At 47.9% G+C, this 27,975-nt stretch overlaps 1 protein-coding gene across 1 annotated transcript in view; it reads left to right on the top strand.

Moving 5' to 3' along the window:
* LOC144597150 (cytosolic phospholipase A2 zeta-like) overlaps positions 1 to 27,975 on the top strand; it is a 75,985-nt gene that overhangs the window by 45,167 nt on the left and 2,843 nt on the right. Inside the window, exons 11-19 of the mRNA XM_078406093.1 lie at positions 2,130 to 2,167; positions 4,301 to 4,436; positions 9,506 to 9,642; positions 15,590 to 15,812; positions 18,420 to 18,537; positions 19,239 to 19,376; positions 20,745 to 20,852; positions 22,876 to 23,055; positions 26,987 to 27,153. Coding sequence (XP_078262219.1) covers positions 2,130 to 2,167; positions 4,301 to 4,436; positions 9,506 to 9,642; positions 15,590 to 15,812; positions 18,420 to 18,537; positions 19,239 to 19,376; positions 20,745 to 20,852; positions 22,876 to 23,055; positions 26,987 to 27,153 — 1,245 coding nt within the window. The remainder of the gene's footprint in view (positions 1 to 2,129; positions 2,168 to 4,300; positions 4,437 to 9,505; positions 9,643 to 15,589; positions 15,813 to 18,419; positions 18,538 to 19,238; positions 19,377 to 20,744; positions 20,853 to 22,875; positions 23,056 to 26,986; positions 27,154 to 27,975) is intronic.

Below are 27,975 nucleotides of genomic sequence, written 5' to 3'. Positions count from 1 at the left end.
AGGAGGAACGTGAGGGGCCGAGAGGTATCCAGAACAGTACAGACAACCGTTGCCTTTCCCACGGCAATCAGAACGCCTCCCCCATAGGCATGGAGGCGGGAGTTGTCAGGAGTAACCCTCTCCCCCGAATTTATCTGCTCGAAGAGGCCCACAGACATAACATTGGCAAACGCCCCAGTGTCGACCTTGGCAGGGAAGGAGTGTCCATTGACTGTAACTTGCACGGATGGATCCGTTATCAATGCAGGTGCTCCCAAGAGCGAAAACACCAGAGAGTCTCCATGGGAGGAAGTCGTATCTGAGCCATCGAGGACCTCATGTTGGTACCGGGAACCGGTTGCGTTATCGCTTGCAAGGTTGTTTAGACTCCCTCTAGGAGCAGGGACAGGTCTCCCACGAGAACGACAGGCTGCAGAAAAATGGTTCTGCTTCCCACATGAATTACAAGTTTTGCCCTGCGCTGGGCAAATGTTATACCTGTGTGACGAGAAGTTGCAGTTTGGGCATCTGCGAGGGGTGGCCATAGTGGGCGCGGAGGGGGCGACCCTGGGCTGTGGGTCATTCAATCGCCGGCGGCTGGTGAAATTTATGTCCTGGGGGGCCGGCCGGGATACTGAGCCAACAGCAGAGGCCATTCGTGCGGCATGTATTGCGTCCGTAAGCGACAGGTCAGGCTTCATTAGGAGCTCATCCCGCAGCCTAGAGTTTAGGAGACCGTTGACCAGGACGTCCCTGATCATCTCGTCGGGTGTAATCGTTTGAAGGCGGCACCGCCGAGCCATATGTCTTAAAGATGCAATAAAGGCGTCAACGTGCTCCCCTGGAGTCTGACGCCGCGAGAAAAATTTAAAACGTTCGATGATATTGTTGGTGGGTATGTCGCACAGGGCAGTGAACTTAGCAATGAGACATACCGGGTCGTTGCGGTCCTCTGGAGGGACGAATTGGAACGACGCATAGCGTTCCATTGCCTCCGGACCAGCCAGGTTGAGGAGCAGGTGGGCTTTTATCGCAGCAGTCGCATCAGGATGGGCAATGGCTATATAGTGTTCGTAGTCCCGCTGGAAGACAGTCCAGCGGTGCACGATGTCCTCATCGAAAACGAGCGTGTCCGGACGACGACACGAGGAAGACATGGCAAAGTGGAAGGAGGGGACACAATTGGGAGAAACAAATAATAAAATAAAAAACCGATAAACAGGAGGCGCAAGTCTACCGATCTGACACCATGTAAAAGGATGCCACTCGTAGGCAGAGTCTTTTACTATATATAAGTTTATTCATAACACTGCACATACATTATGCCCTAGCTGTCCGTGGTCATCACTGGCACTAGAGAGCGAGCTGGAGGTGGGGAAGTTACAATTATACCAAAGACAATGGGGAGTGGTTAGTAGTGGTGAGGTCACTATGTTAAAGGAACATGCACTGATCTACACATACCAAATAGTGAAAGGTCTGGATAGAGTGGATGTGGAGAGGATGTTTTCACTAGTGGGAGAGTCTAGGACTAGAGGTCACAGCCTCAGAATTAAAGGACGCTCTTTTAGGAAGGAGATGAGGAGGAATTTCTTTAGTCAGAGGGTGGTGAATCTGTGGAATTCTTTGCCACACAAAGCTGTGGAAGCCAAATCAATTAATATTTTTTAAGGCAGAGATAGATAGATTCTTGATTCGTGTGGGTGTCAGGGGTTATGGGGAGAAGGCAGGAGAATGGGGTTAGGAGGGAGAGATAGATCAGCCATGATTGAATGGCGGAGTAGACTTGATGGGCCGAATGGCCTAATTCTGCTCCTATCACTTATGACATGACCTTCCTACGTGAACATACCTTGACGAGATGTTGATAAAGATTACAGTTGGCGGTTGGCAAGGACTATTTGCCATGTTTTCGTGCATTTAGCTGGAGCAACGTTATGAAATTCAGTTCCAGATGTGTACTCACTGTAAGGCCTTTCCAAAGAGCAGCCTTTTGGTAAAGTTATCTTCATTATGTTGTATCAAGGGAAAGATGTGTGCAGTTTGATCTGGGTGATTACAGTCGCAAGGAGAGCAGGGTTTCATTGCCATTATTATGCATGCCTCATTCTTCGCCAGTCGGGCCTTAAACTCTTCGTGATCTCTTTTAGGAGCAGACCATTGACCTGCAGCTGAAGGCCCAGAAATGGTAAGTCGCTTGACCGGTTTTGCATTCAATGTTAGGACGGAACTACAGATGCTGCTTTACACCAAAGGTAGACACAAAACGCTGGAGTAATTCAGCGGGACAGGCAGCATCTCTGGAGAGAAGGAATGCGTGACGTTTTGGGTCGAGACCCTTCTTCAGACAGAGTCTGGAGAGAGGGAAACGAGAGATGTGGAAGGGTAAGGTGTGAAAAACGAGAGATCAAAGGGGATGAGGCTCAAGGAAAATGTTGATTAGATCATTGTTGGCTAGGAGAAGGTGACAACGAGGCAGACAATGTAAAATTAATCAGGAGGACAGTCAGACTGGTCGGAGAACTAGGGTGGGGGAAGGATGGAGAGAGAGGGTAAGCAAGGGTTACTTGAAGTTAGAGAAGTCGATATTCATACCGCTGGGGTGTAAGCTGCCCAAGCGAAATATGAGGCATGTTCTCAGATGAACATATGAAACAGGTTCTCTTTATTACGCATGGCCCCAGCTGGAACATCCCCCAGAACACCAGCACGGTGGCGCAGCGGTAGAGTTGCTGCCTTACAGCGAATGCAGCGCCAGAGACCCGGGTTCCATCCTAACTACGGGTGCTGTCTGCACGTTCTCCCCGTGACCTGCGTAGGTTTTCTCCGAGATCTTCGGTTTCCTCCCACACTCCAAAGACGTACAGGTTTGTAGGTTAATTGGCTTGGTAAATATAAAAGATTGTCCCTAGTGGGTGTAGGATGGTGTTAGTGTGCGGGGATCGCTGGTTGGCGCAGACCCAGTGGGCCGAAAGGGCCTGTTTCCGTGCTGTATCTCTAACCTAAACTGAACTAAATTAGTTCAGTTAGTCGGGTTATAAACTGCTTGTCATTCGGCTGATAGCTGAGTTGGTAGAAGGCAGCTCCATTCGGACCACCCCTCCTGCCGTCCCTGCTCCTTACTATGGTGACCATTGGTTTCAGAGGTGATAAATAATAGCTCACTGCGACAGCAACGATGTGGACTGTGAAGCTGTGATGGTGAATCTGGAGGTAGACACAAAATGCTGGAGTAACTCAGCGGGACAGGCAGCATCTCTGGAGAGAAGGGATGGGTGACATTCCGGGTCGAGACCCTTCTTCAGACTGGTGTCAGGGGGGTGGGGGACCTTTCAGTCTGAAGAAGGGTCTCGACCCGGAGAGTCACCCATTCCTTCTCTCCAGAGATGCTGCCTGACCCACTGAGTTACTCCAGCATTTTGTGTCTACGGTTGAAACCAGCATCTGCAGTTCCTTCATGCACATTGTTTTTGGACATTGATTATTTTTGATTTTCCTTGAAGCTTGGTATTGGATGGTACTTTATTTTTCATATGTACCGAGCGACAGTGAAATTCATTTTTCTAGACAGATCAGTACACTTATCACCACACATACGCACTCAGTTACATATTAGATCAGCATCTCAGATACAGTGCAAGTGTGTAGCAGTATAAGAAAATAACTGCAGATGCTGGTACAAATCGAAGGTATTTATTCACAAAATGCTGGAGTAACTCAGCAGGTCAGGCAGCATCTCGGGAGAGAAGGATTGGGTGACGTTTCGTGTCGAGACCCTTCTTCAGACTGAAGAAGTGTGTAGCAGTAGTACACTGAGACAGTACACAGTGGCCAGTTGTTGTAAGTGCAGGGATCTTGATCTGACCATGAAGGTCTGTTGCCATGGCGGCGTTGCAGGGTCGGCCTGGCCAAACATAACCGTGGCGTTCTCTGCCGCTGCGCCACCACTGTAGGCCGCGTGCGGTCCACGTGCAAGGCCTCCTGGAGCGGTGCCCGGTCCAGCCGAGCCCCAGGCTGCTGCAGGGCCTCCAGCGGCCCACTCTCCCGTCGAGGCCGCGTACTCCCTCCCTCCCTCCCACAGCCGGTCCACTTACGGGCCCTCCAGGTGGGTTCCTCGGTCTGCAGCGGGTGAGCCGGGTCTTGTGGCCTAAAATTGCCGCGCCATCGTGTACTGTTTTGGCTCAGGAACAAACAAACAAACAAAACAAGAGTTTTAGTATATAGATAAAGGGTGTTCATATTAGTGTAAGACGAGTGATTACCCATAGTTCTGTCTGCTGATCAATGAATTGGTTTGACTGTGGGTGTCTTTGTTAAACAGCTTTGAAGATCTCGATGTACGCCTCAGCTTTGATATTGCTGAGCCAGAAAAGGAGTTCCTTGTAAAGAGAAAGAAGTTGGTGGCCAGAGCACTGAAGAAGGTACTCAAGGTGACAAAGATACCCAAGAGCAATCAAGTAAGCACACAAGGCAGCCGGGGCAGCATTCACACGGAGAGGGTGTGGGAGAACAAGCCCCATTTAGCTCAACTTCTGCATAGAAGCCTGTAGAAGGGTCTCGACCAAAGATACTAGAGGAACAAGATGGACAACTCGACCCTAAAAACCATAGTACGTCATGGTGCCATTTTAGTAGGCAGAAACTTGCAGAAACATTTAAAAAGAAAAATAACAAAAATCTGTGAATTGATAGATGAGATATATTCTGCATTTTAATGGTATCATCACACACACTGTTCACCCACAACACTGATTACACTGCGAGAGGCATAGCGAACGGCGGGGTTTGCTTACTAAAATGGCGGACGTTCCGCTCCTTTGCGTACTACGCTTCAGTATAATAATAATAATACATTTAATTTATATAGCGCTTTTCAGGAAACTCAAAGACGCTTTACAGAGCAAACAAAACATAAAAACAAACAAACAAACAAAAGATTTATCCAGACGGAGTAAATCCAGACGATTTAAACGGAGTGGTCCATCTTGTTCCTCTAGTATCTTGCACGGTGGCGCAGCGGTAGAGTTGCTGCCTTACAGCGAATGCAGCGCCGGAGACTCAGGTTCGATCCCGACTACGGGCGCCGTCTGTACGGAGTTTGTACGTTCTCCCCGTGACCTGCATGGGTTTTCTTCGAGATCTTCGGTTTCCTCCCACACTCCAAAGACGTACAGGTTTGTAGGTTAATTGACTGGGTAAATGTAACAATTGTCCCTAGTGGGTATAGGATAGTGTTAATCTGCGGGGATCGCTGGGCGGCGCGGACTCGGTGGGCCGAAGGGCCTGTTTCCCCACTGTATCTCTAAATCTAAAAAATCTAAATCTTTGGTCTCGACCCAATACGTGGGTCCTTCTCTCATTCCTTCTCTCCAGAGATGCTGCCTGCCCCGCTGAGTTCCTCCAGCGTTTTGTGTCCAAGCGTAACTTCTCCCCTGATAATTAGGTCTACATTTGATACACCTAAATACATTTGATAATATAATATGATACATTAGATCATTTTACCTTTGGATTCAATGATGTTTAATTGTGACGGGACCTATTTAGGACACAACCCAGTTAGATTGTGCAGCAGACCTCACCTGGGCAGTACACAGGTGAGCCGGCAAATGTTCACCGAACATTCCCATTGGCTGGTCCCATCCTTCCCCCACCATGTCCTCCTTCGTTCTCGGCGGCCCCTTCCTGGGTCCTTCCATCTCAGTCTTAAGTCTATGCAGTTCGGAGCTTCGTTGGAGGTTGTAGTGTTTAACAGCCTGATGGTTGTTAGAATGAAACTGCTCCTTAAGATGGACCTTGCAGTTTTCAGGCAACTGGACCTTCTTCCTGAAGGCAGGGCTGAAATGAGAGCATGGTCAGAGTGCCTTCCACGTGCCTAACCAGTGTGAGTACTGAGATTTAAGGGCGGCACGGTGGTGCAGCGGTAGAGTTGCTGCCTTACAGCGAATGCAGCGCCGGAGATCCGGGTTCCATCCCGACTACGGGTGCTGTCTGTACGGAGTTTGTACGTTCTCCCCGTGACCTGCGTGGGTTTTCTCCGAGATCTTCGGTTTCCTCCCACACTCCAAAGACGTACAGGTATGTAGGTTAATTGGCTTGGTAAATGTAAAAAAAAATTGTCCCTAGTGTGTGTAGGATAGTGTTAGTGTGCGTGATCGCTGGTCGGCGCGGACCCGGTGGGCTGAAGGGCCTGTTTCCGCGTTGTATTTAAACCAAACTAAACTAAACTAAACTATCCCAGGCTCAATGGTATCTGGTCCTCATTCATATTTGCTGATTGTAAAATTAGATTCCCAAATACCTGTAAATTATTGTTTGTAAATTGCAGTTGCCTTCGTTCTGGATGTGCACATATATGATAAACTTCTCCCATCCTTCAACGTTTTCAGGTCTCTTTCAATCCTCCTCTTCCTCTGGATTCCAGAATAGATTTCCAGGTTGCACAATCTTTCAATAGACAATAGACAATAGGTGCAGGAGGAGGCCGTTCGGCCCTTCGAGCCAGCACCGCCATTCAATGTGATCATGGCTGATCATTCTCAATCAGTACCCCGTTCCTGCCTTCTCCCCGTACCCCCTCACTCCGCTATCCTTAAGAGCTCTATCTAGCTCTCTCTTGAATGCATTCAGAGAATTGGCCTCCACTGCCTTCTGAGGCAGAGAATTCCACAGATTCACAACTCTCTGACTGAATTTTTTTTTCCTCATCTCTGTTCTAAATGGCCTACCCCTTATTCTTAAACTTTCCTGACATTGCACCTCCCTATCTTAAACACTTCCTGTATTTTTCTCCCCCCGGTTTTTCAGTTATCCTTTTGCAGCATTGATCATTTGGATCACTATTGGTTTTTGTCAGCAAAATCTTTTGGATATAAACCACTACCTAAAGTGGGAGAATACCAGTTTAAAAATAGGGCATCTAAACCTTTGTGGCACTGTGCCATATTTATGAAGCTAACAATCAAAAGGTAAATTCTTGCAGTTTACAGTTGTACAAACATGGTCCTGTGAATCCCGGGGAAGTAAGAGTGTTCCTGAATGTCTGGACCCCTAAACTGACACTGAATTGGGAGTCAGGCAACTGTGATCCATGTTTTCCATTTGGTGAGCTGCCTGATGAACTCATGACTGACTATTACTTGCTGGGCTTCCTCCAGTGCCATAGTGAGGCCCACCGCAAATTGGAAGGACAGCACCTCATATTTCGCTTGGGCAGCTTACAGCCCAGCGGTATGAACATTGACTTCTCCCACTTTAGGTAGTTCCTCTGTCCCTCTCTTCCCCTCCCCCTTCCCAGTTCTCCCTCTATTTCCTGTCTCCACCTATATCCTTCCTTTGTCCCGCCCCCCTGACATCAGTCTGAAGAAGGGTCTCGACCCGAAACATCACCCATTCCTTCTCTCCTGAGATGCTGCCTGACCCGCTGAGTTACTCCACCATTTTGTGATACCTTGGGGCCTATAGCTTAGTGTCATAGAGCTGTACAGCACAGAAATAGGCCCTTTGACCCAACTGGTCATGTTGACCAAGTTGCTTAACTGAGCTAGTTCCATCTGCCTGTGCCTGACCCATATTCCGCTAAACCGTTTAGACAATAGACAATAGGTGCAGGAGGAGGCCATTCGGCCCTTCGAGCCAGCACCGCCATTCAATGTGATCATGGCTGATCATTCTCAATCAGTACCCCGTTCCTGCCTTCTCCCCATACCCCCTGACTTCGCTATCCTTAAGAGCTCTATCTAGCTCTCTCTTGAATGCATTCAGTGAATTGGCCTCCACTGCCTTCTGAGGCAGAGTATCCCACAGATTCACAACTCTCTGACTGAAAAAGTTTTTCCTCATCTCAGTTCTAAATGGCCTACCCCTTATTCTTAAACTGTGGCCCCTTGTTCTGGACTCCCCCAACATTGGGAACATGTTTCCTGCCTCTAACGTGTCCAACCCCTTAATAATCTTATACGTTTCGATAAGATCTCCATTTCAATCCATTTATAGATATGGGGGGAATGGAGGGATATGGATTGTGTGCAGGTAGATAGGTGAAGGCTGGCATGAACTTTGGCACAGGTATCGTGGGCCGAAGGGCCTGTTCTTGTGCTGTACATTCTATGTTCTATTCTGTTTAACTGAGACATTGTAAAAATGTTTGCTTTCTAATCCATTTCTACCAGAAATATTCCCCCAAATGTGTTTGCATTGTGCTACAAATGCATAACTCTCATCAATTATCTCAGAGTGATTTTCTTTTATTTCCCACTCATATTGTTTATGACCATCTCTGTTTGTTCTGTTGGCCCTTCTGCCAGACGAAACTGCTCGTTTCTATCTGCTCTGTCGAAGCACCGATTTACATCTAATTAAATCTCCTTTTAGCCCTTGCTCCAGAGAAACATCCAGTCTTTCCAAATCTGAATTCCCTTCTATTAGTTTAGTTTAGAGATGCAGCCCAGAAACAGGCCCACCGAGTCCGCACCGACCAGCGATCCTTGCACAGTAACACTATCCTACACACACTAGGGCCAATTTTGTTTTACACATTTTTACCAAGCCAATTAACCTACAAAGCTGTTCGTCTTTGGAGTGTGGTACAGCCAAAGCAGTATATGGTAGCGCGACAATATTAGGCCCACCTTACTCACCGTTGTTCCAAGGTCCTATGGAGGAAGTTTCATTGAAATCTCTGTTAGATTTTTAAAGTTATTCACATTTAAAAAGTTTTAAAACCGCACATGCGCAGTTGGGGCCCCGTTGATCTGGTACTTATGTAAAATGGCTGCCACATCCGCGCGTGCGCAGAACAAATGCACCCACGCCTGTGCAGTTGGGGCCCATTGATCGCGAGTACGAGCAAGGCTCGGCCGCCTGTCTCTTGGGGGAGGGAGAGCCAGGCCTGGTGCCGGGGGAAGCAGCCGGAGCCAAGTCCTGGGCCTGGCCGTGACCGGGTAACCGCGAGCCTGAGGTGGGCCAATGGGAAAGGCGGCAGCAGCACCGGCGGCGGTGAGGCCGGGCGTTGGTGGAGGCCGAGGCCTGGGCCTGGCGCTGGGCCTGCCCCCGGCTCCCCTGTCCCCCCTCCTCTCCCCGGCCAGCTTAGCGCATTCCCCACTCCGCCCAGAGTCCAGTGGCTCAGTAACAGTAGGGGAGGAGAGGGTGCTGCACCAATGCAGGAGTGGTTTGGGCCCAACGGGTCCACTTGGTCTAGTGATTATCTAAAATCAGTAGCGCATTCCTGCTTTTTTTCCCCATATCCCTTTAGCCCTAAGCGCTAAATCTAACTCTCCACCCCTATCCCACCAGCCTGGGGGATTAACTTCTCCTGCTCCCCCTCCCCATAAATTCATCCCCACCCCTCAAACTCATCCCCACTCCTCTACCCATGGTGTCCGTGTTTCCACCCCCTCTCCCACCACCCAGTGGGACTCGTTTCTCCTGCTCCTCCTGTCCATAAATGCATCCCCACTGGCTGCTCGTTGGGAAGTGAACCATGCATGGCCAATGTACTGAGCGCTGTGTTTTTGGTCACCTCCAGGCACCCATCATTGCGATCCTTGGCTCGGGCGGTGGGATGCGAGCGATGACCTCTCTCTATGGGGTCCTGCTGGGGCTGCAGGAGCTGCAGCTGCTGGACTGTATATCCTACATCTTCGGCGTGTCGGGCTCCACCTGGTGAGCAAAGTGCCTGAGTGAAATTGGACACCAAGTTCTGAACGACAATCTGTTCAATCATTTGTGCTCGTTAAAATGCACATTGTTCAGTCAGGGAAGTTAAAATTCCACCGAGAGCCCATGGTCAGCAAGAGAATTAGTCCTCAGGGCTAAAGTACCTCATGAGCAGGAAATGGAAATACTTCAAATATAATGTGCAGGAAGGAACTGCAGATGCTGGTTTACACCAAAGATAGACACAGAATGCTGGAGTAACTCAGCGGGACAGGCAGCATCTCAGGAGGAAAGGAATGGGTGACGTTTCGGGTCGAGACCCTTCTTCAGACTGAGTGTCTTATTGCAGTCTGAAGAAGGTTCTCGACCCGAAACATCACCCATTCCTGTTCTCCAGAGATGCTGTCTGACCCGCTGAGTTGCTCCAGCTTTTATGTGTGTATCTTTGCTTCAAATATAAACCGTGTTGTGATCTCCCCCTTGGGCCAGGGCATTCATAGCCAGGTGCTGAGCTGTCAGGCCTTGTTGGCAGCTGGAAACACCTGAGGTGATATCCGGCAAGCTGTCTGTGGTGGGCTTTCCTCTTCATCCCCTCGTGCATTGTGAATGATCACAAGGAAAGGCTGGTGTTCAGCACACACCTGGCCTTGCCAAATGACAGGTAACTCCAGCCTCTGTTCACGGAGTGTGGGCACTGCCCCACATTTGCCCCACCGCCGGGGGGGATGGTCCTCTAGCCCCTGGGAGGGAGGGGGCTCTTCTTCAAGGTGCTCAGGGAGTTCAGTTTAGTTTATTGTCACGTGTACCGAGCGAGGTACAGCGAAAAGCTTTTGTTGCCTGCTAACCAGTCAGCGGAAAGCCAATACGTGATCACAACCGAGCCATTCACAGTGCATAGATACACGATAAGGGAATAATGTTCAGTGCAAGGTAAAGCCAGCAAAGTCTGACCTAAGATAGTCCGAGGTATTTATTCACAAAATGCTGGAGTAACTCAGCAGGTCAGGCAGCATCTCAGGAGAGAAGGAATGGGTGACGTTTCGGGTTGAGACCCTTCGTCACCCATTCCTTCTCTCCTGAGATGCTGCCTGACCTGCTGAGTTACTCCAGCATTTTGTGAATAAATACCTTCGATTTGTACCAGCATCTGCAGTTATTTTCTTATAAGATAGTCCGAGGGTCACCAATGAGGTAGATAGTGGCTCAGGACTGCCCTCTAGTTGTGGGAGGACGTAAAGGGTGGTGGTTGACTAGTGGTTTTGGAGCTGTAAGGTTGTTTCCAGCTGGTACCACAAGGGCCCAGATATTTACCAATGTGTCTCTATGATGCTAGACAAGGTGGCTGTGACATTGAAAGTCAGGAAGAAGGCTGTTAACTCAATAGGATGTAGATGGTCTGGTTAGCTGGACAGAAAATGGAGTGTAATCCAGGGACGGGCAATGTGAAGCGAAGCATTTAATTTGCAACAAGGGATGGGAATGCAGGGGGCTAGGCTGTGGGGAAGTAGGGAGAAGGGGAGTGGGAGTACTGGGATTGTTTTGGTGGGAGCCAGCATGTACTTGCTGGGCTGAATGACCTCCTATCTTACAGGAAGTGAATCCACAAATTGGTAAAGGCAGCGGGACAGGGCAGCAAAGGAGTGCAGAATTAGGAAACATGTTCCCGATGTTGGGGGGAGTCCAGAACCAAGGGTCACAGATTAAGAATAAGGGGTAGGCCATTTAGGACTGAGATGAGGAAAAACATTTTCACCCAGAGTGTTGTGAATCTGTGGAATTCTCTGCCACAGAAGGCAGTGGAGGCCGATTCACTGGATGTTTTCAAGAGAGAGTTAGATTTAGCTCTTAGGGCTAAAGGAATCAAGGGGTATGGGGAGAAAGCAGGAACGGGGCACTGATTGTAGATGATCAGCCGTGATCATATTGAATGGTGGTGCTGGCTCGAAGGGCTGAATGGCCTACTCCTGCCCCTATTTATAGACAATAAACAATAGGTGCAGGAGGAGCTATGTATTTATTACTATGTATTGCTATGTATCTATTAACTGGGATGTAGACCACAGCAGTAGAAACATTTTGTTGGAACTGTATGTAGCAAAAGTTCGATCACAGCTTAAGTATTGTGGACAGAATACAGAACAATGAAAGGCATAGATAGAGTGGATGTGGAGAGGATGTTTCCACTGGTGGGAGAGTCGAGGACCAGAGGTCATAGCCTCAGAATTTTAGGGTGCTCTTTTAGAAAGGAGGTGAGGAGGAACTTCTTTAGTCAGAGGGTAGTTAATCGGTGGAACTCATTGCCACAGAGGGCTGTGGAGGCCAAGTCAGTGGATATTTTTAAGGCAGGGTTAGTAGACAAATGGTTGATTAGAACGGGTGTCAAGGGTTATGGGGAGAAGGCAGGAAAATGGTATTAGGAGGCAGAGATCATGATTGAATGGCGGAGTGGGCTCGATGGGCTGAATGGCCTCATTCTACTCCTGTAACTTGTGAACGTGAACTCAGGGCGTGGATAGGTCCGTGCGACTGGTAAGTTGTAGCCGTTACAAAAACCTAGCTAAGAGGGACATGACTGGCAGGTTAATGGTCCAGGGTACAAATACTACAAGAGAGATAGAGGTGGGGATAAAAGAGGAGGGAGTGTTGCCTTATTGACAATGGAGAGTGTCACAGCGGTAATCGGAGATGACATTACTGACGGTTCATCCAGTGAGGTTATGTGGGGTGGAGCTGAGGAATTAAAAGGGCGATGGTCAACTTGTTAGGACTCTAGCACCGGCCCCCAAATAGTCAATGGGAATGAGAAGAGCAAAGATGCCAGGAGATTGCAGGCAGCTGCAAGACTGATAAGGTTGTCATAGTAGGGGAGTTTAACTTTCCCAATATAGACTGGGATTACCATTGCCAAAGGCCTAGATGGTGTGGAATTTGTCAAACGTGTTGAGGAAAGTTTCCTCAGGCAATATGTAGAGGGCCCGACACACGAGAGGGTGAACTTGAAATTGGGAAGGGCAAGTGACAAAGTGTCAGTTGATGAGGCTATTGGGACCAGCAACCACTGTTCTATTAGTTTTAAGATATTTATGGATAATGACAGGGCGAGTTAGAATTCCGAATTGGGGCATGACCAACATTGGTGGAACTCACTCAAGTTTGGAGCAGGATGTTTGTGGGCAAAGGAACATCCGGAAAGTGGGATGCTTTTATTAGTGTGGTGATAAGAGTTCAAGGCATGCGTGTTCCTGTTAGAGTGAAGGGCAAGGCAGGTGGGCGTAGGGAAGTTTGGATGATGGGAGAAATTGAGGCGCTGGTCAGGAGAAAAGGAGGTGGTATGAGACAGGCGTAGGCAAATGGGATGATGTGTATGCCTGGAGGAGTTTTGGGAAGTCACACTTAATAAGGAAATCAGCAGGGCAAAAGGGGCAGGAGATATCTCTGGCAGATAATATTAAGAGAAATGCAAAGGGATTTTACAAGTATATATAAAGTACATTAAAGGGAAACAGGGTGACTAGAAAGAGCTTCAGACACCAAAGCATTCATCTGTTTTGAGCAAAGATGGGCAAAGACTTCAGAGTATTTCCCCTCTGTTTTTACAATGGAGAAAGACATGAAGAACTTGGGACAGTTAATGGAAGTGCCTTTTTTACAATTTATTTTACAATTTTACACCGGTCTTTGGACCGCTGCAGTTCAGCAGTTCCGATGAGATATAGAGGGAAGAGACTCCACAGAGTAGTTTTAGTTTAGACATACAGCGCGAAAACAGGCCCTTCGGCCCACCGGGTGTGCGCCAACCGTGTTCTATCCTACACACACTAGGGACAATTTTTAATTTACCGAGCCAATTAACCTACAAACCTGTACGTCGTTGGAGTGTGGGAGGAAACCGAAGATCTCGGAGAAAACCCATGGTAGTCACGGGGAGAATGTACAAACTCCGTACAGACAGCACCCGTAGTCGGGATGGAACCCGGATCTCCGGCGCTGCATTCGCTGTAAGGCAGCAACTCTACCGCTGAGCCACCGTGCCGCCCTTGCAATACTGTCTTGAGGACAGTATTGCAGTCGAGGAGGTGCTGAACGTCCTGAGGTGATTGAAGGTAGACACATCTCCCGGGACTGATCACATCTATACATATATATCTGAAGACTCATTGGGAGGCTAGAGAGGAAATTGCAGGTGCCCTGCCTGAGAAATGGGAGAGGTGTCAAAAGGTTGGAGAATGGCAACAAATTGTGCCTTCATTTAAGAAGGGCTTACAAGGAAAGTGCAAACTTCCCAAACAAGCCCACCTGCCTTGCCCTTCATAAACCAGTGAGCCTAACACCTGTGGTAGACAGGTTACTGGAGAGTATTCTGAGGGATAAGATGTATATACATTTGGATAGATAGGGGTTGATTAGGGGTCGTCAGCATGGTTTTGTACGTGGGAGTCTGTGTCTCACAAATTTGGTTGAAGAAGTACCAAAGAGGTTGATGAGGGCAGAGCCATTGACATTGTGTACATGGATTTCAGCAAGGCATTCGACAAGGTTCCGCATGGTAGGCTGCTCTGGGAGGTTAGGTCGCATGGGATCCAGGTAGAGCTGGCCGACTGGATGGAAAATTGGTTTCATGGAAGGAAGCAGAGGGTGATGGTGGAAGGTTGTTTTTCGTACTGGAGGCCGGTGACTAGTAGTGTCAGGGGGGTCAGTATTGGGCTCTGCTGTTTGTGGTCTATACCAATGATTTGGAGGAGAATGTACAAGGTATGATTAGTAAGTTTGCAAATGACACTAAAGTGGGTGGTATTGTAGATAGTGGAGATGGTCATCAAAAATTATAGCAGGATCTTGATCAGTTCGGCAAGTGAGATGAGGAATGGTTAATGGAGTTCAAATGTGGAGGTCAAACAAGGTACAACCTTCACAGTGAATGGGAGCGCTCTGGGGAGTGTTGCAGAACAGAGGGATCTAGAAAGTGGGTCACAGGTAGGGTGGTCAAGAAGGCTTGCAGTGCATTGAGCTTCATCAGTCAGGGTATTGAGTATAGAAGTTGGGATGTTGTGTTACAGTTGCACAAGACATTGGTAAGGTCACATTTGGAGTATTGTGTTCAGTTTTGTGCACTCTGCTGTAGGTAAAATGTTGTCAAGCTGCAAAGATTGCAGAGAGATTTACGAGGATGTTGCCAGGACTCCAGGGCATGAGCTATAGGCAGAGGTTCGGCAGGCTCGGACTTCATTCCTTGGAGTGCAGGAGGAGGAGGGGTGATCTTATAGAGGTGTATAAGATCATGAGGGGAGTAGATACCCAGAGTAGAGGAATCAAGAACCATAGGTATAGGCTTGGAGGGGAAAGATTAATATGAATCTGAGGGGCAACTTTTTCCACGTTTCTATGTGGAACGAGTTGACCATAGTGAGGCCCACCGGAAATTGGAGGAACAGCACCTCATATTTCGCCTGGGCAGCTTGCAGCCCAGCAGTATGAACATCGACTTCTCCAACTTTAGATAGTTTCTCTGTCCCTCTCTTCCCCTCCTCCTTCCCAGATCTCCCTCTATCTTCCTGTCTCCACCTATATCCTTCCTTTGTCCGGCCCCCCCCGACATCAGTCTGAAGAAGGGTCTCGACCCGAAACGTCACCCATTCCTTCTCTCCTGAGATGCTGCCCGACTCGCTGAGTTACTCCAGCATTTTGTGAAATAAATACCCTCGAGTCGCCACAGGAGGTAGTTGAGGCAGATGCTATAACAACATTTAAAAGACGTTTGAACAGGTACATGCTATAACAACATTTAAAAGACGTTTGAACAGGTACATGGAGAAGAGGTTTACAGGGATATGGGCCAAACAGGGGCAGGTGTGACTGGTATAGATGGGGCATCTTGATCGACATGGGCAAGTTGGGCCTGTTTTCATTCTCTATGACTTTGACTCTATGACTCTACAATGTTATTTTTTGCCAGGTGCATGTCTCATCTGTACCAGGATTCCGAGTGGTCTTTCAAGGATATCAGAGAGGCAATTAAGAGAATCAAGCCACAGGTGACCACGAGTAAGACTCATGCCCTGTCCAAGGACCGGGTGGGGTACTACATCAACGCTCTGACGGAGAGGAATCGCTCGGGATATAATGTGTCCATTCCAGACCTGTGGGGACTCATCATCGAGTCATTTATATACGGGAAGGTACCGTAGATACTTAGATCGTAGCAGAACCACTGTTGTCTCTCCTCTCGTCACCTCAAACCGTCTGCAATGATTCGGGAAAGTATTGGGGTAGCCAGTAGTCAGAACCACCCTTCTGTTGCTCTGACGAGATGCATTCATCATTCTAGGTACATGCACAGGTACTGTCACACCTTCAAGAAACATTTGGACAGGTACGTGGGTAGTAGCATAGGTTTAGAGGGATGTGGGCCAAACGCCTGCAGGTGGGTCCAGTGTAGATGAGGCATGTTGGTTGGCGTTGGGCTGAAGGGCCTGTTTCCACGCAGCAGGGAGATCATCCTAGAGTTTCACAGAGGGCTGTGCAAACACCTTCCATTTCACTGCGACAAAGCTCTTGATAATCACCCCCCACAGCATGGTCCAGCACATTCCTGGTCAAATTAGACGCCAGAGTATTAAGGGAAGATATTTCAATGCCACCTCAGGGTAGTCTAGGCAAGTGGGAGGTGTTTGCTTTTAGTGCGTTAAAGCAAGAGCAGAAGTAAAGAGGGAACATAAATAACAGAGGGATCTTGGGGCCCAAGTCCATGAGCTCCCTAAAAGTGGCGGCACAATTGGATAGGTGGTAAAGGAGGCGGATGGCAGACTTGCCTTGATTAGATGGTGCATTGAACACAAGTTAGCAAGTCACCTTGCACCTTTATAAAAACATTGTCTCGGTCACGTTTGGAGTATTGTGCGCAGTTCTGGTCATCCCATCACAGGAAGGATGTGAAGGCTTTGGAGAAGGTGCAGAAAAGATTCACCACAATGCTATCTGGATTAAAGGGTATTAGTTACAAAGAGAGGTTGCGCAAATGTAGATTTTTTTGTCTGGAGAGTTGGCGGCTGAGGGGAGATATATGAGAGAACTACATAGAAACATAAGAAATAGGTGCAGGAGAAGGCCATTTGGCCCTTCGAGCCAGCACCACCATTCATTGTGATCATGACTGATCATCCACAATCAGTAACCCGTGCCTGCCTTCTCCCCATATCCCTTGATTCCTCTAGCCCCTAGAGCTCTATCTAACTCTCTTTTAAATTCATCCAGTGAATTGGCCTCCACTGCCTTCTGTGGCAGAGAATTCCACAAATTCACAACTCTCTGGGTGAAAAAGTTTTTTCTCATCTCAGTCTTAAATAGTCTCCCTTTTATTCTTAGACTGTGGCCCCTGGTTCTGGACTCCCCCAACATTGGGAACATTTTTCCTGCATCGAGTTTGTCCAGTCTTTTTATAAATGTTATACATTTCTATAAGATCCCCTCTCATCCGTCTAAATTCCACTGAATCCAAGGCCAGTCTTTCCAATCTTTCCTCATATGTCTGTCCCGCCATCCCGGGGATTAACCTCGTGAACCTACGCTGCACTGCCTCAATAGCAAGGATGTCCTTCAAATCAGGACACCAAAACTGCACACAATACTCCAGATGTGGTCTCGCCAGGGCTCTGTACAACTGCAGAAGGACCTCTTTACTCCTATACTCAAATCCACAACATTTGTATTTTTATCTAGTATAGACGCATAGATAGGTTAGACATTTGGAACCTTTTTTTCCCAGTGTGGAAGAGTCAAATACAAGAGGTGAGACATTTATGTGAGAGGGGGGAAAGTTTAAATGAGATTTCCGGGACAAGTTTCTTTGCACAAGGGAGAGATGCCTGAAATGTACTGCCAAAGGAGGTGGTGGTAGCAGGGTTTAAGAGGCATTTTGACGGATGCAGGGACATATGAGGAATAGAGGTATCACGTGCAGGCAAATGGGATAGTTTGGTCCACCATCACAGTCAGTGCAGACGTGATGGGCCAAAAGGTCTGTTTATGTATTGTTCCATGTTCTAGGTGCTCCCTGATCTGCTGAGTGTTTCCATCGTCCTCAGTTAATTGCAGGTTTCCAACGTCGGCCAGATTTTGATTTTCCCTTTGAGGACGGGGCATGGTTAACCAAGCCTTGCAGGGAGGTGCTTGGGACAGGGTACCACCTCCTGAGGACTGCAGTCGGGAGCTTTCCTGAAGTGGGAGTTGGGCCCAACCTTTACCCTCTTCTCATGCACGAATACGCCCAGCAGATAAACCAAGGGCACCTCATGTTGTGGGAACCCACGGAAGATTTAGTTTTGGTTTGATTTAGGGATAAGGCGCGGAAATATGCCCTCCGCCCCACCGAGTCCGCACCGAGCAGCGATCCCCGCACATTAATACTACCCTACACTGAGGACTATTTGTTTTACATGTACGCCAAGCCAATTAACCTACACACCTGTACATCTTTGGAGTGTGGGAGGAAACCGAAGATCTCGGAGAAAACCCACGCAGGTCACGAGGAGAACGTACAAACTCCGTACAGACAGCGCCCGTAGTCGTTATCGAATCGGGGTCTCTGGCGCTGCAAGACAGCACCTCTATCGCTGCGTCACCGTGCCGCCTATTAATTTAATACCATACCTCTGAAGCACTTCTGGATATTTTACTACTTTTAAAATCAGTGTGTAAATTCCAGTTGTTGGTTGGTGCGTGCTTAAACAAGCAGTACAGTAGTGCATATAAATATTTCAGAGTGGGTGAAATATTTATCTTTTTAGCAGGAGAATAAGACTAAGCTGTCAGACCAACAGAGAGCTGTGAGACGGGGCCAGAATCCATATCCTGTCTACGCCAGTCTAAATGTGAAGACCAATGTCAGCGCCAAAGATTTTGGAGGTATAGGTCTGGCACCTGTTACACTGAGAGAAAGTTGGGGTTCCATCTTGTGGACATTTGCCGGGGTGGTACATTTCTCCGCCTGTTTAGTTTAGTTTGGAGATACAGCGCGGAAACAAGCCCTTCAGCCCACCGAGACCGCGCCGACCAGCGATCCCCGCACACGAACACTATCCTACACACTAGGGACAATTTTACATTTGTACCAAGCCAATTAACCTACAAACCCGTATGTCTTTGGAGTGTGGGAGGAAACCAAAGATCTCGGAGAAAACCCACGCAGGTCACGGGGAGAACGTACAAACTCCGTACAGACAAGCACTCATAGTCGGGATCGAACCCGGGTCTCTGGCGCTGTAAGGCAGTAAAGGATATAAATTGACAGAGATCCTAGTAGTAACAGCGAAAGGAAACAGCAAGGTGGGTGGGCTACACATTGGCCTTTCTGCCACTGGTCTGTTGCTTTGAAGTAACTCTGAGATAGAACTTGACGTAAAATTGCAGCGTCTGGCGCATTCTCAATGGCACCACACCTTGGTGAGTGTTTAAAGCCCTTTAAAGGAGAGTATTGTTACTTCCCACCGGTCAGCAACAGGGGCCATTTCATGAGCTGGGAGCGAGAAAAGACAGGATTTCTGCTTTAACTTGTAATTCAGTGCAGTCACACAACAAAGATTGCCAGACTCTTCTTTCTTTTGCAGAGTGGTTTGAGTACACTCCTTACGAAGTCGGACTCCCCAGATACGGAGCTTATATTCCAGTTCAGCACTTTGGCAGCCAGTTCTTCATGGGATACCTGATAAAGAAGTTCCCTGAAACAAGAGTCAGCTTCCTGAACGGTATAGCTAACCATTCATGATCTGGGCCATTCTTTGGAAAGTGAACCAAAATGTCACACACGTGACCAGGCGTCATCACATGCAGTCATACATTAAAAAAGTCTTGTAAGAGATTAATCTTATTCATTGCCATTTTCCTACCTACAGAACTATGACGCATGTCTTTTTAAAAAAAATCACAGAGTTTGTAGTAAGATAAAACTGAGTCATGAAAAAAATGCTTCCGTGTGAGGCCACACACGTGACCAGTCATGTTTGACCTCTGACCCTAAACAAACATTGTCAGCAAACACATATAAACATTTCACTTGATAAACTTCGACACATATAAGTCATATGTACAGTACAAAACAATACACCTGCAATGCTTTCAGAATTAGAAGAGATGTATTCCACAATTGTTCATATTTTTGGTCACACACGTGACTAAGAGTGGCCCATCTGCAGATATATTCATTTGGCCATTACGGGAAGGTACATGGGTGGAGGCATAGGTGGTTCAGTGGGACCTACAGCTCTGAGGCACCAAAACATCTGGAAGTTGCCCAAATTTCCTCACTGTGTCCATTTTCAAAGATGGAGTGAGATTTTTAATTTTGCAAATTGAGCATACAATTCCCAAAATGCTGGAGTAACTCAGCAGGTCAGGCAGCATCTCGGGAGAGAAGGAATGGGCGACGTTTTGGGTCGAGACCCTTCTTCAGACTGAAGAAGGGTCTCGACCCGAAACGTTTCCCATTCCTTCTCTCCCGAGATGCTGCCTGACCTGCTGAGTTACTCCAGCATTTTGTGAATAAATACCATCGATTTGTACCAGCATCTGCAGTTATTTTCTTATACAATTCCCAAACGTTGTGTGTTTTCGAATGGTGTGACCAAGACATAGGGATGTGGAATTTGGGAAAGAATGATAAAAGCAAGTGCAGTTTCTCCAGCTGCCTCTTATCAGACTGCAGGCTGTAGCTCCTCATTAGTTCATGAGGTCTGATAATGCACAGTATTTGCTCCAGTATGAGTTTCTTTCCTAAGTGGAATCGAATCAATTCCTCCTTAAGATAAAATTCCCTTTTCCAGTGTAATTTTATCCTCAATATATGCCATGGAGGAATGTGGGACTTATTAATTTCCTGCCATTCTGGTGTCATCTGCACAAAAGAGTCATAGAGTGATACAGTGTGGAAACAGGCCCTTCGGCCCAACTTGCCCACATGTCCCAGCTACACTAGTCCCACCTGCCTGCGTTTGGCCCATATCGCTCCAAACCTGTCCTATCCATGTACCTGCCTTGACTGTTTCTTAATAAGGGCACGTGGGGGAAGTGGGGGAGATGTGCACTTCTCCTGATAATCAAAGCTTCTTTCTGTGCAGGCCAGTGGGGAAGTGCTTTTGCAGCAAATCTGGATGAGATCCTGAGGGAGTTGATCGGCCCTTCCAACAGCTGGATGCGGAGCCTGCGCGATGCTATCAACGTGACAGGTGCCACTTTGATTGTCAGCCGAGACCAGTGAATAACTCGTCTGGATGTCTGTGTGTGATTACTGTCTGGGCCACAAGTCTTTCTATGAGTGATGCTAAGAAGGCCCCAAATCACCATCATACTCTTCAGAGGCTAACCTCACCCTTTGTAAAATACTAAGGCTGCCTTTAGTGTAGTTTAGTTTAGAGATACAGCGCGGAATCAGGCCCTTCGGCCCACCGAGTCCGCACCGACCAGCGATCCCCGTACACTAACACCACCCTGCACACACCAGGGGCAATTTACACTTGTTCCAAGCCAATTAACCTACAAAACTGTACGTCTTTGAAGTGTGGGAAAAAAACGGAGATCTCGGAGAAAGCCCACGCAGGTCACGGGGAGAACGTACAAACTCCGTACAGACGGCTACTACATCCTATCTTTGTCCCGCCCCCTCCCCTGACATCAGTCTGGAGAAGGGTCTCGACCCGAAACGTCACCCATCCCTTCTCTCCCGAGATGCTGCCTGTCCCACTGAGTTACTCCAGCATTTGTGTCTGCACCCGTAGTCAGGATCGATCCCGCGTTTCTTGCGCTGTAAGGCAGTAGTTGTGCCACCGAGCCTTGCCTCTCAGTATGGTCATCCCCCCTCCTCTTCCCATCTCACTTCAGGTTTCCTTGATCCCCTCGGGTCCTGGGCCTGCACGGTTGGCTTAGGTGCCCTTCAATAGAGCCCGAAAAGACAGTCCTAAGTTGCTTATCGTTCTACCAACTTCCCATCTCTGGATTTTTTAGATTTAGAGATACAGCGCGGAAACAGGCCCTTCGGCCCACCGAGTCCGTGCCGCCCAGCGATCCCCGCACACTAACACCCACACACCCATTACATTTACCCAGTCAATTAACCTACGTACCTGTACGTCTTTGGAGTGTGGGGGGAAACCGAATATCTCGGACAAAACCCACGCAGGTCACGGGGAGAACGTACAAACTCCGTACAGACGGCGCCCGTAGTCAGGATCGAACCTGAGTCTCCGGCGCTGCATTCGCTGTAAGGCAGCAACTCTACCGCTGCGCCACCATTTCACTATCTTCACTATTTTCTCCCTCCGTTGCTGTTCCCCTAACTTTAAGACCGATTCAAGCAAAGACACTACAGTTGACTAGCAAAAACATATAGGTTCAGGTCCCCCTGAAAACTAAGAGAACCAGACAGAGATTGGGCCCCACATGACTGGATTACCTTGTAAAGGAGGACTCTGCCTATTATTGAGAACAACGGCCGTCAGTAATTCAGCCGTGACTCCATAATACGCTCTATCCTAGTTTAGTTTCAGTTTAGCAATACAGTGTGGAAACAGGCCCTTCGGCCCACCTAGTCCGTACCGACCAGCGATCCCAGCACATTAACACTATCCGACTCGCACAGGGGACAATTATTTTATATTTATACCAAGCCAATTAACCTACAAACCTGTACGTCTTTGGAGTGTGGGAGGAAACCGAAGATCTCAGAGAAAACCCACGCAGGTCACGGGGAGAACGTACAAACTCCGTACAGACAGCACCCGTAGTCGGGATGGAACCCGGGTCTCCGGCGCTGTGAGGCAGCAACTCTACCGCTGCACCAAGTACTGCCTTGAAATGCTGAATCTCCTCTCCAAACCCTGAATGTATTTTCAGCCGCTACATCTTTCCCAATTCCCTCATGTCTCCATCCAGGTTTCTGCCCCAGCTCCTGTGAGGTTACAATGGGATCTCCTCTGACTGTGTTAAATCTTTCCTTCCATGTTCAACCTGGTGGGACTGCCCTCCTCTGCATTCCCCCATCCCCACCCCCTCCAAAACAACCGGGGGTCAGATTCTACACGTGGGACACTCGGCTCTACCTCAGAGCTGCCTCCCTCCCTGCTCTGCCACTTTTAACAGCTCTGCACATTTTCTACCACATAACATTTCCTCAGGAATCGGTCTTGATTGGTGCTGTAGACACAAAACCTTCCCCAAACAAAATGTCGATGGGCTGCCATTTTACTGTTGCAGAGAGAGCGAGCGACTCGCCTGAGATCCACATGCAGATGACAATTCCACAAGGCATGTTGGACGCTCTGATGAAGAACCTGTTTGTGTCACGCTTGACAACGTCTGAAACCAACAACTTCCTGAAGGGGCTCTTTCTGCACCAAAAGTATGACCAGAATCAGCATTTCAAAAGCTGGGAAGGTACCTATCTTCACCTAACATCAGTGCCAATGTTAATTGAATGCAGTGCTCCAGTACAGCATTGCTGAATGCTGATTGCCTCATTGCACCATGTACACATTGTGCAGTTGGGAAAAGGTAAGGCCACAGCTGGTCAACTTAGATCTGTTGGCAGTGAATATGTTTTAGTTCGCTTTGTGCTCAAGATGCCTTTGGAGACACTAGGCTGCCCAGTACCTGGTGAGGGCCTGGAGAACATGGAGACGTCAAACCTTGGATGTTGACCTACACTTCTCAGTTTTACAACGCTTCAATTTCATGATCATTGTCATACGGTGTTTAAACGGGCCCTTCGGCCCAACCTGCCGATGCTGTCCAACATGCCCCATCTACACTAATTCCACCTGCCTGCTTTTGGCCTACACCCTACTAAACATATTGTATCCATGTACCTGTCCAAATGTTTTTTAAACGTTGTGATAGTACCTGCCTCAACTACCACAGCTCGTTCCATATGTGTTCCACCACCATTTGTGTAAAACAAAGTTGCCCCTCAGGTTCCTATGAATTATTTCCCCCGATCATCTTAAACCTTTATATCCCTGCTCTGGGTAAAAGACTGTGCACTTACCTTATCTATTCCTCTCACTTTCTTAAACACCTATTAAAGATCACCCCTTATCCTCCTGCGCGCCAAGGAATAAAGTCCTAGCCTGTTCAACCTCTCTCTTAGGCCCTTAGACTCAGGCCCTCGAGTCCTGGCAACATCCTCGTAAATCTTCTCTACCCCCTTTCCAGCTGAACAACAGCCTGTTTTTGGATCCCTTTGGCACCTCGTCAGTCTGTAAGTCTCCCATTTAATTGCATCCCACCACGGTGGTTGTTAGGCATCGTGGAGTTTAATTGCCCCCTTCCACTGTGGCTGTGTCAATGAAGCCACTGGGCTACTGAAAACAATGGCCGTGTCTTCCACTGCTAACTCGCTGAGTGTGCAGTCCCTCCCTCTTCCTTCTCCAGTCAGATCCTTTCCTGCATCTCCCCAACATGCCTCAGCATCAACTTTTATTTTCTCTGAAGCTGTTTTGGGAGATTTTTTTCCCGTTAAAGGCACTGTAAGGCAAGGCAAAGCAAGTTTATTTATATACACACTAGACCAAGTGGACCCGTTGGGCCCAAACCTCTCCTGCATTGGTGCAGCACCCTCTCCTCCCCCCCCACCCACTCCCATCTCCCCCTCTCCCTCTCATCCCTCCCTCCCTCCCTAGGAGATAGATTTAAACTTTAAATTGTGAATAACTTTAAAAATGTAACACCCATTTCAATGAAACTTCTTCCATTAGCACCAAAGGGACGACGGTGAGTAAGGTGGGCCTAAAATTGTCGCTCTATCGTGCACCGTTTTGTCTGGAGTTCAGGAACAAACAAACAAACAAACAAGAGTTTTAGAATATAGATTTCGGCAACAAGGCAATTCAAATTGCTTTAGGTAAAACATTAAAGAGCGGTTAAAAGCAATTTAAGGGTCATTAAAGAGAATAGAAATTAAAACAAGCTAAAATGAAATAAGACAGGTATAAAATACAAGAATAAAAGTTACAGTGCAAGAAATGAATAATTATTTGATTTAATAAAAGGCAGCGTCAAACAGAAAAGTCTTCAGCCTCGATTTAAAAGAACTGAGAGTTGCAGTTTTCTGGGAGTTTGTTCCATATGTGTGGTCCATAAGAACTAAACGCTGCTTCTCCATGTTTAGTTCTGGCTCTGGGGACAGAAAGTAGACCTGTCCCAGGTGACCTGAGAGGTGTGTATGGTTCATAATGTCCTTGCAGAAGATCAGAAGTGTATTTCTGTAGGATGGCATTGACAACCTCGCCTTTTTGCCAGCAACGTGTGGCTTCAAGTAACATTTCAGGACTTGAGCTCACAATCAGAAGCTTGGGTGTCGTGCCGAGAGAGTGTTACATTGATGCCTCCCACCCTCTTCAGATGAGATGGTAAAACCAAGCTCCAAAGAGCATTTTCGGGTAAATCCAAGACCTCATCAAAGAGCAATGATGCTCCTCTGTGTTCTAGCTGACATTCTGGGGTGAGGGAACTGCATGAACAAGAAGTGGAAGGATATGGTGCTGGGTGGCGTGAAATAAGTAGACCAATGTACCATTCTTTGTATCTCAATGCTTCCAGAAAAAAATGTTTAGTACTGAGGACCAACAGTGTGATAACTTAACTCCCAGGAATGAGTGGGTTAACCTATGATAAGCGTTTGTCGGCACTGGGCCTGTACTCTCTGGAGTTTAGAAGGATGAGGGGGGACCTCATTGAAAAGTACAGAGCAGTGAAAGGCTTGGATAGAGTGGATGTGGAGAGGATGTTTCCACTAGTGGGAGAGTCTAGGACCAGAGGTCATCGCCTCAGAATTAAAGGACGTTCCTTTAGGAAGGAGATGAGGAGGAATTTCTTTAGTCAGAGGGTGGTGAATCCGTGGAATTCTTTGCACAGAAGGCTGTGGAGGCCAAGTCAGTGGATATTTTTAAGGCAGAGACAGATAGATTCTTGATTAGTACAGGTGTCAGGGGTTATGGGGAGAAGGCAGGAGAATGGGGTTAGGAGGGGGAGATGGATCAGCCATGATTGAATGGTGGACTTGAGGGGCGGATTGGCCTAATTCTGCTCCTATCACTTATGACATAACACTATGTGCTGGGTTAGTCTAAAGGTGTTTGCGTGTCATGTAAGTTTCCCATGTCTTGACCTAATGTTGCTCAGGTAAGCTGTGGTAAGCAGGCATATGGCAGCCAGCAGGTTGACTGGCGAGGTCATTGGGCAGTGGCACATCAGCAGCAGTGTGAACCGATATGTAGAGAGGACGGGGACTAAAGGAAGATGAGATCAAGCATTCAAGCATTTGGGCGGCACAGTGGTGTAGCATTAGAGCCACTGCCTTACAGCGGCAAAAGACCCAGGTTTGATCCTGTCTATAGGTGCTTATCTATGCAGAGTTTGTACGTTCTCCCCGTGACCTGTGTGGGTTTTCTCCGAGATCTTCGGTTTCCTCCCGCACTCCAATGACGTACAGGTTTGTAGGTTAATTGGCTTGGTTAATGTAAAACTGTCCTTTTAGATTTAGAGATACAGCGTGGAAACAGGCCCTTCGGCCCACTGAGTCCGCGCCGCCCAGCGATTCCCGCACATTAACACTATCCTACACACACTAGGGACAATTTTTACATTTACCCAGCCAATTAACCTACATACCTGTACGTCTTTGGAGTGTGGGAGGAAACCGAAGATCTCGGAGAAAACCCACGCAGGTCACGGGGAGAACGTACAAACTCCGTACAGACGGCGCCCGTAGTCGGGATGGAACCTGAGTCTCCGGCGCTGCATTCGCTGTAAAGCAGCAACTCTACCGCTGCGCCACCGTGCCGCCCTTAGTGTGTTAATGTGCGGGGATCGCCAGTCGGTGCAGACTCGGTGGGCCGAAGGGCCTGTTTCCTTGCTGTTTCTCCAAACTAAAAAAAAACAGTTGCATATGAGTTTACCCTTGTTTTTGAATGGGTGATAGTGAGTTTGTGTTTATGAGAGACAGACTGCAATACCTGAAGTGACCAGGGGGGTGCACTGCTTGCCTTCATCCCCCAACATTGGCCCCTTGAGCAGGTCGGGTAACAGTTAAGAGTCTCTCACAGGATGTCAAATCTCCCACAGCCAGGCACAGCAGCAGTGGCAACGATGAACTTGCATCTCCATGTTGGATCAGATGGCCTAGATGAACGTGTGACTTGTGTTCCCTCGTAACTGCCTTTAACTCTTTTGGAAATCATGAGCGTAACGTCTTTCTTCATGCCTGAGGCATCAAGATATATGGTGTTTAAAATCTTACATAAGATGTAAAAAGATGCAAGTTTACACTTTTTCAGTTGATCATGTTTTTCAAAATTTTATCTTTTAGTTCAAGGCGCTACCATGTCTCCCAATCACCTCACCCCAATGGAAAATCTGCTGCATTTGGTCGATGCTGGATTCGCAAATAATTCGGCTTTTCCTCTTGCCCTACAGTCACGGAGGCACATTGATGTCATCCTGTCTTTTAGTTTTAGCCGGGGATCGCCATTCAAGGTGAGCAGACTTGGTGGGCACAAGAAGATGTGATCTCTATAAGTACAGTCCAAGCAGTTGCCTGCACTCACAAGAACAGAACATTATATGGTCCTGCAACTAATGCACGGTGGAAATTAAGTTTATTAGTTAAAGTACGCATTAAAATTAGACGCATGGGACCTGATAGTCAGAATTGGGGACGTCACAGTGGCGCAGCGGGTAGTGTTGCTGCCTTACAGCGCCAGAGACCCGGGTTTGATCCCGACTACGGGTGTGCGCTGTTTGTACGTTCACCCCGTGACCTGCGTGGGTTTTCTCTTCGGTTTCCCCTCACACTCCAAAGACGTACAGGTTTGTCGGCTAATTGGCTTGGTAAATGTCAAACTGTCCCCAACTGTGTGTAGGATAGTTTTTCGTGTGCAGTGATCTCTGGTCGGTGCGGACTCGGTGGGCCGAAGGGCCTGTTTCCATGCTGTACCTCGAAACTAAACTCAGTGGTTGAGCAGCCCAGAGCTTCAGAGTTCAAGTTGTACAGGAGAGGATTATTGAACAGAATTATTGCGCAGAATAATGTCTTCTGTGTGAGACCTTTAATGGTGATCACCGAGGATCTTGAGAGCCCACCCATAGACTGGTCAAACCTAGAGCACCTGCCAAATCGTTATCGTCCGCAGGTCATCGCACACAATCCATTCACTTTTCTGTACCAGCTTTTCCCACACCTTCACATTCAGGCGTATTTGTCCCATTAAACATTGTCGGAGTCCACATTCTGCAACGGATTATCTCAGACTGTGAATTTAAAATGCTTGTGGTTCTATCCCAGTGCAACCATTAAGC

Source organism: Rhinoraja longicauda, chromosome 10, assembly GCF_053455715.1.
Source record: "Rhinoraja longicauda isolate Sanriku21f chromosome 10, sRhiLon1.1, whole genome shotgun sequence".
Taxonomy (NCBI): Eukaryota; Metazoa; Chordata; class Chondrichthyes; order Rajiformes; family Arhynchobatidae; genus Rhinoraja; species Rhinoraja longicauda.
The sequence above is the reverse complement of the archived record's forward strand: the minus strand, read 5'-3'. Positions and strand labels throughout refer to the sequence as shown.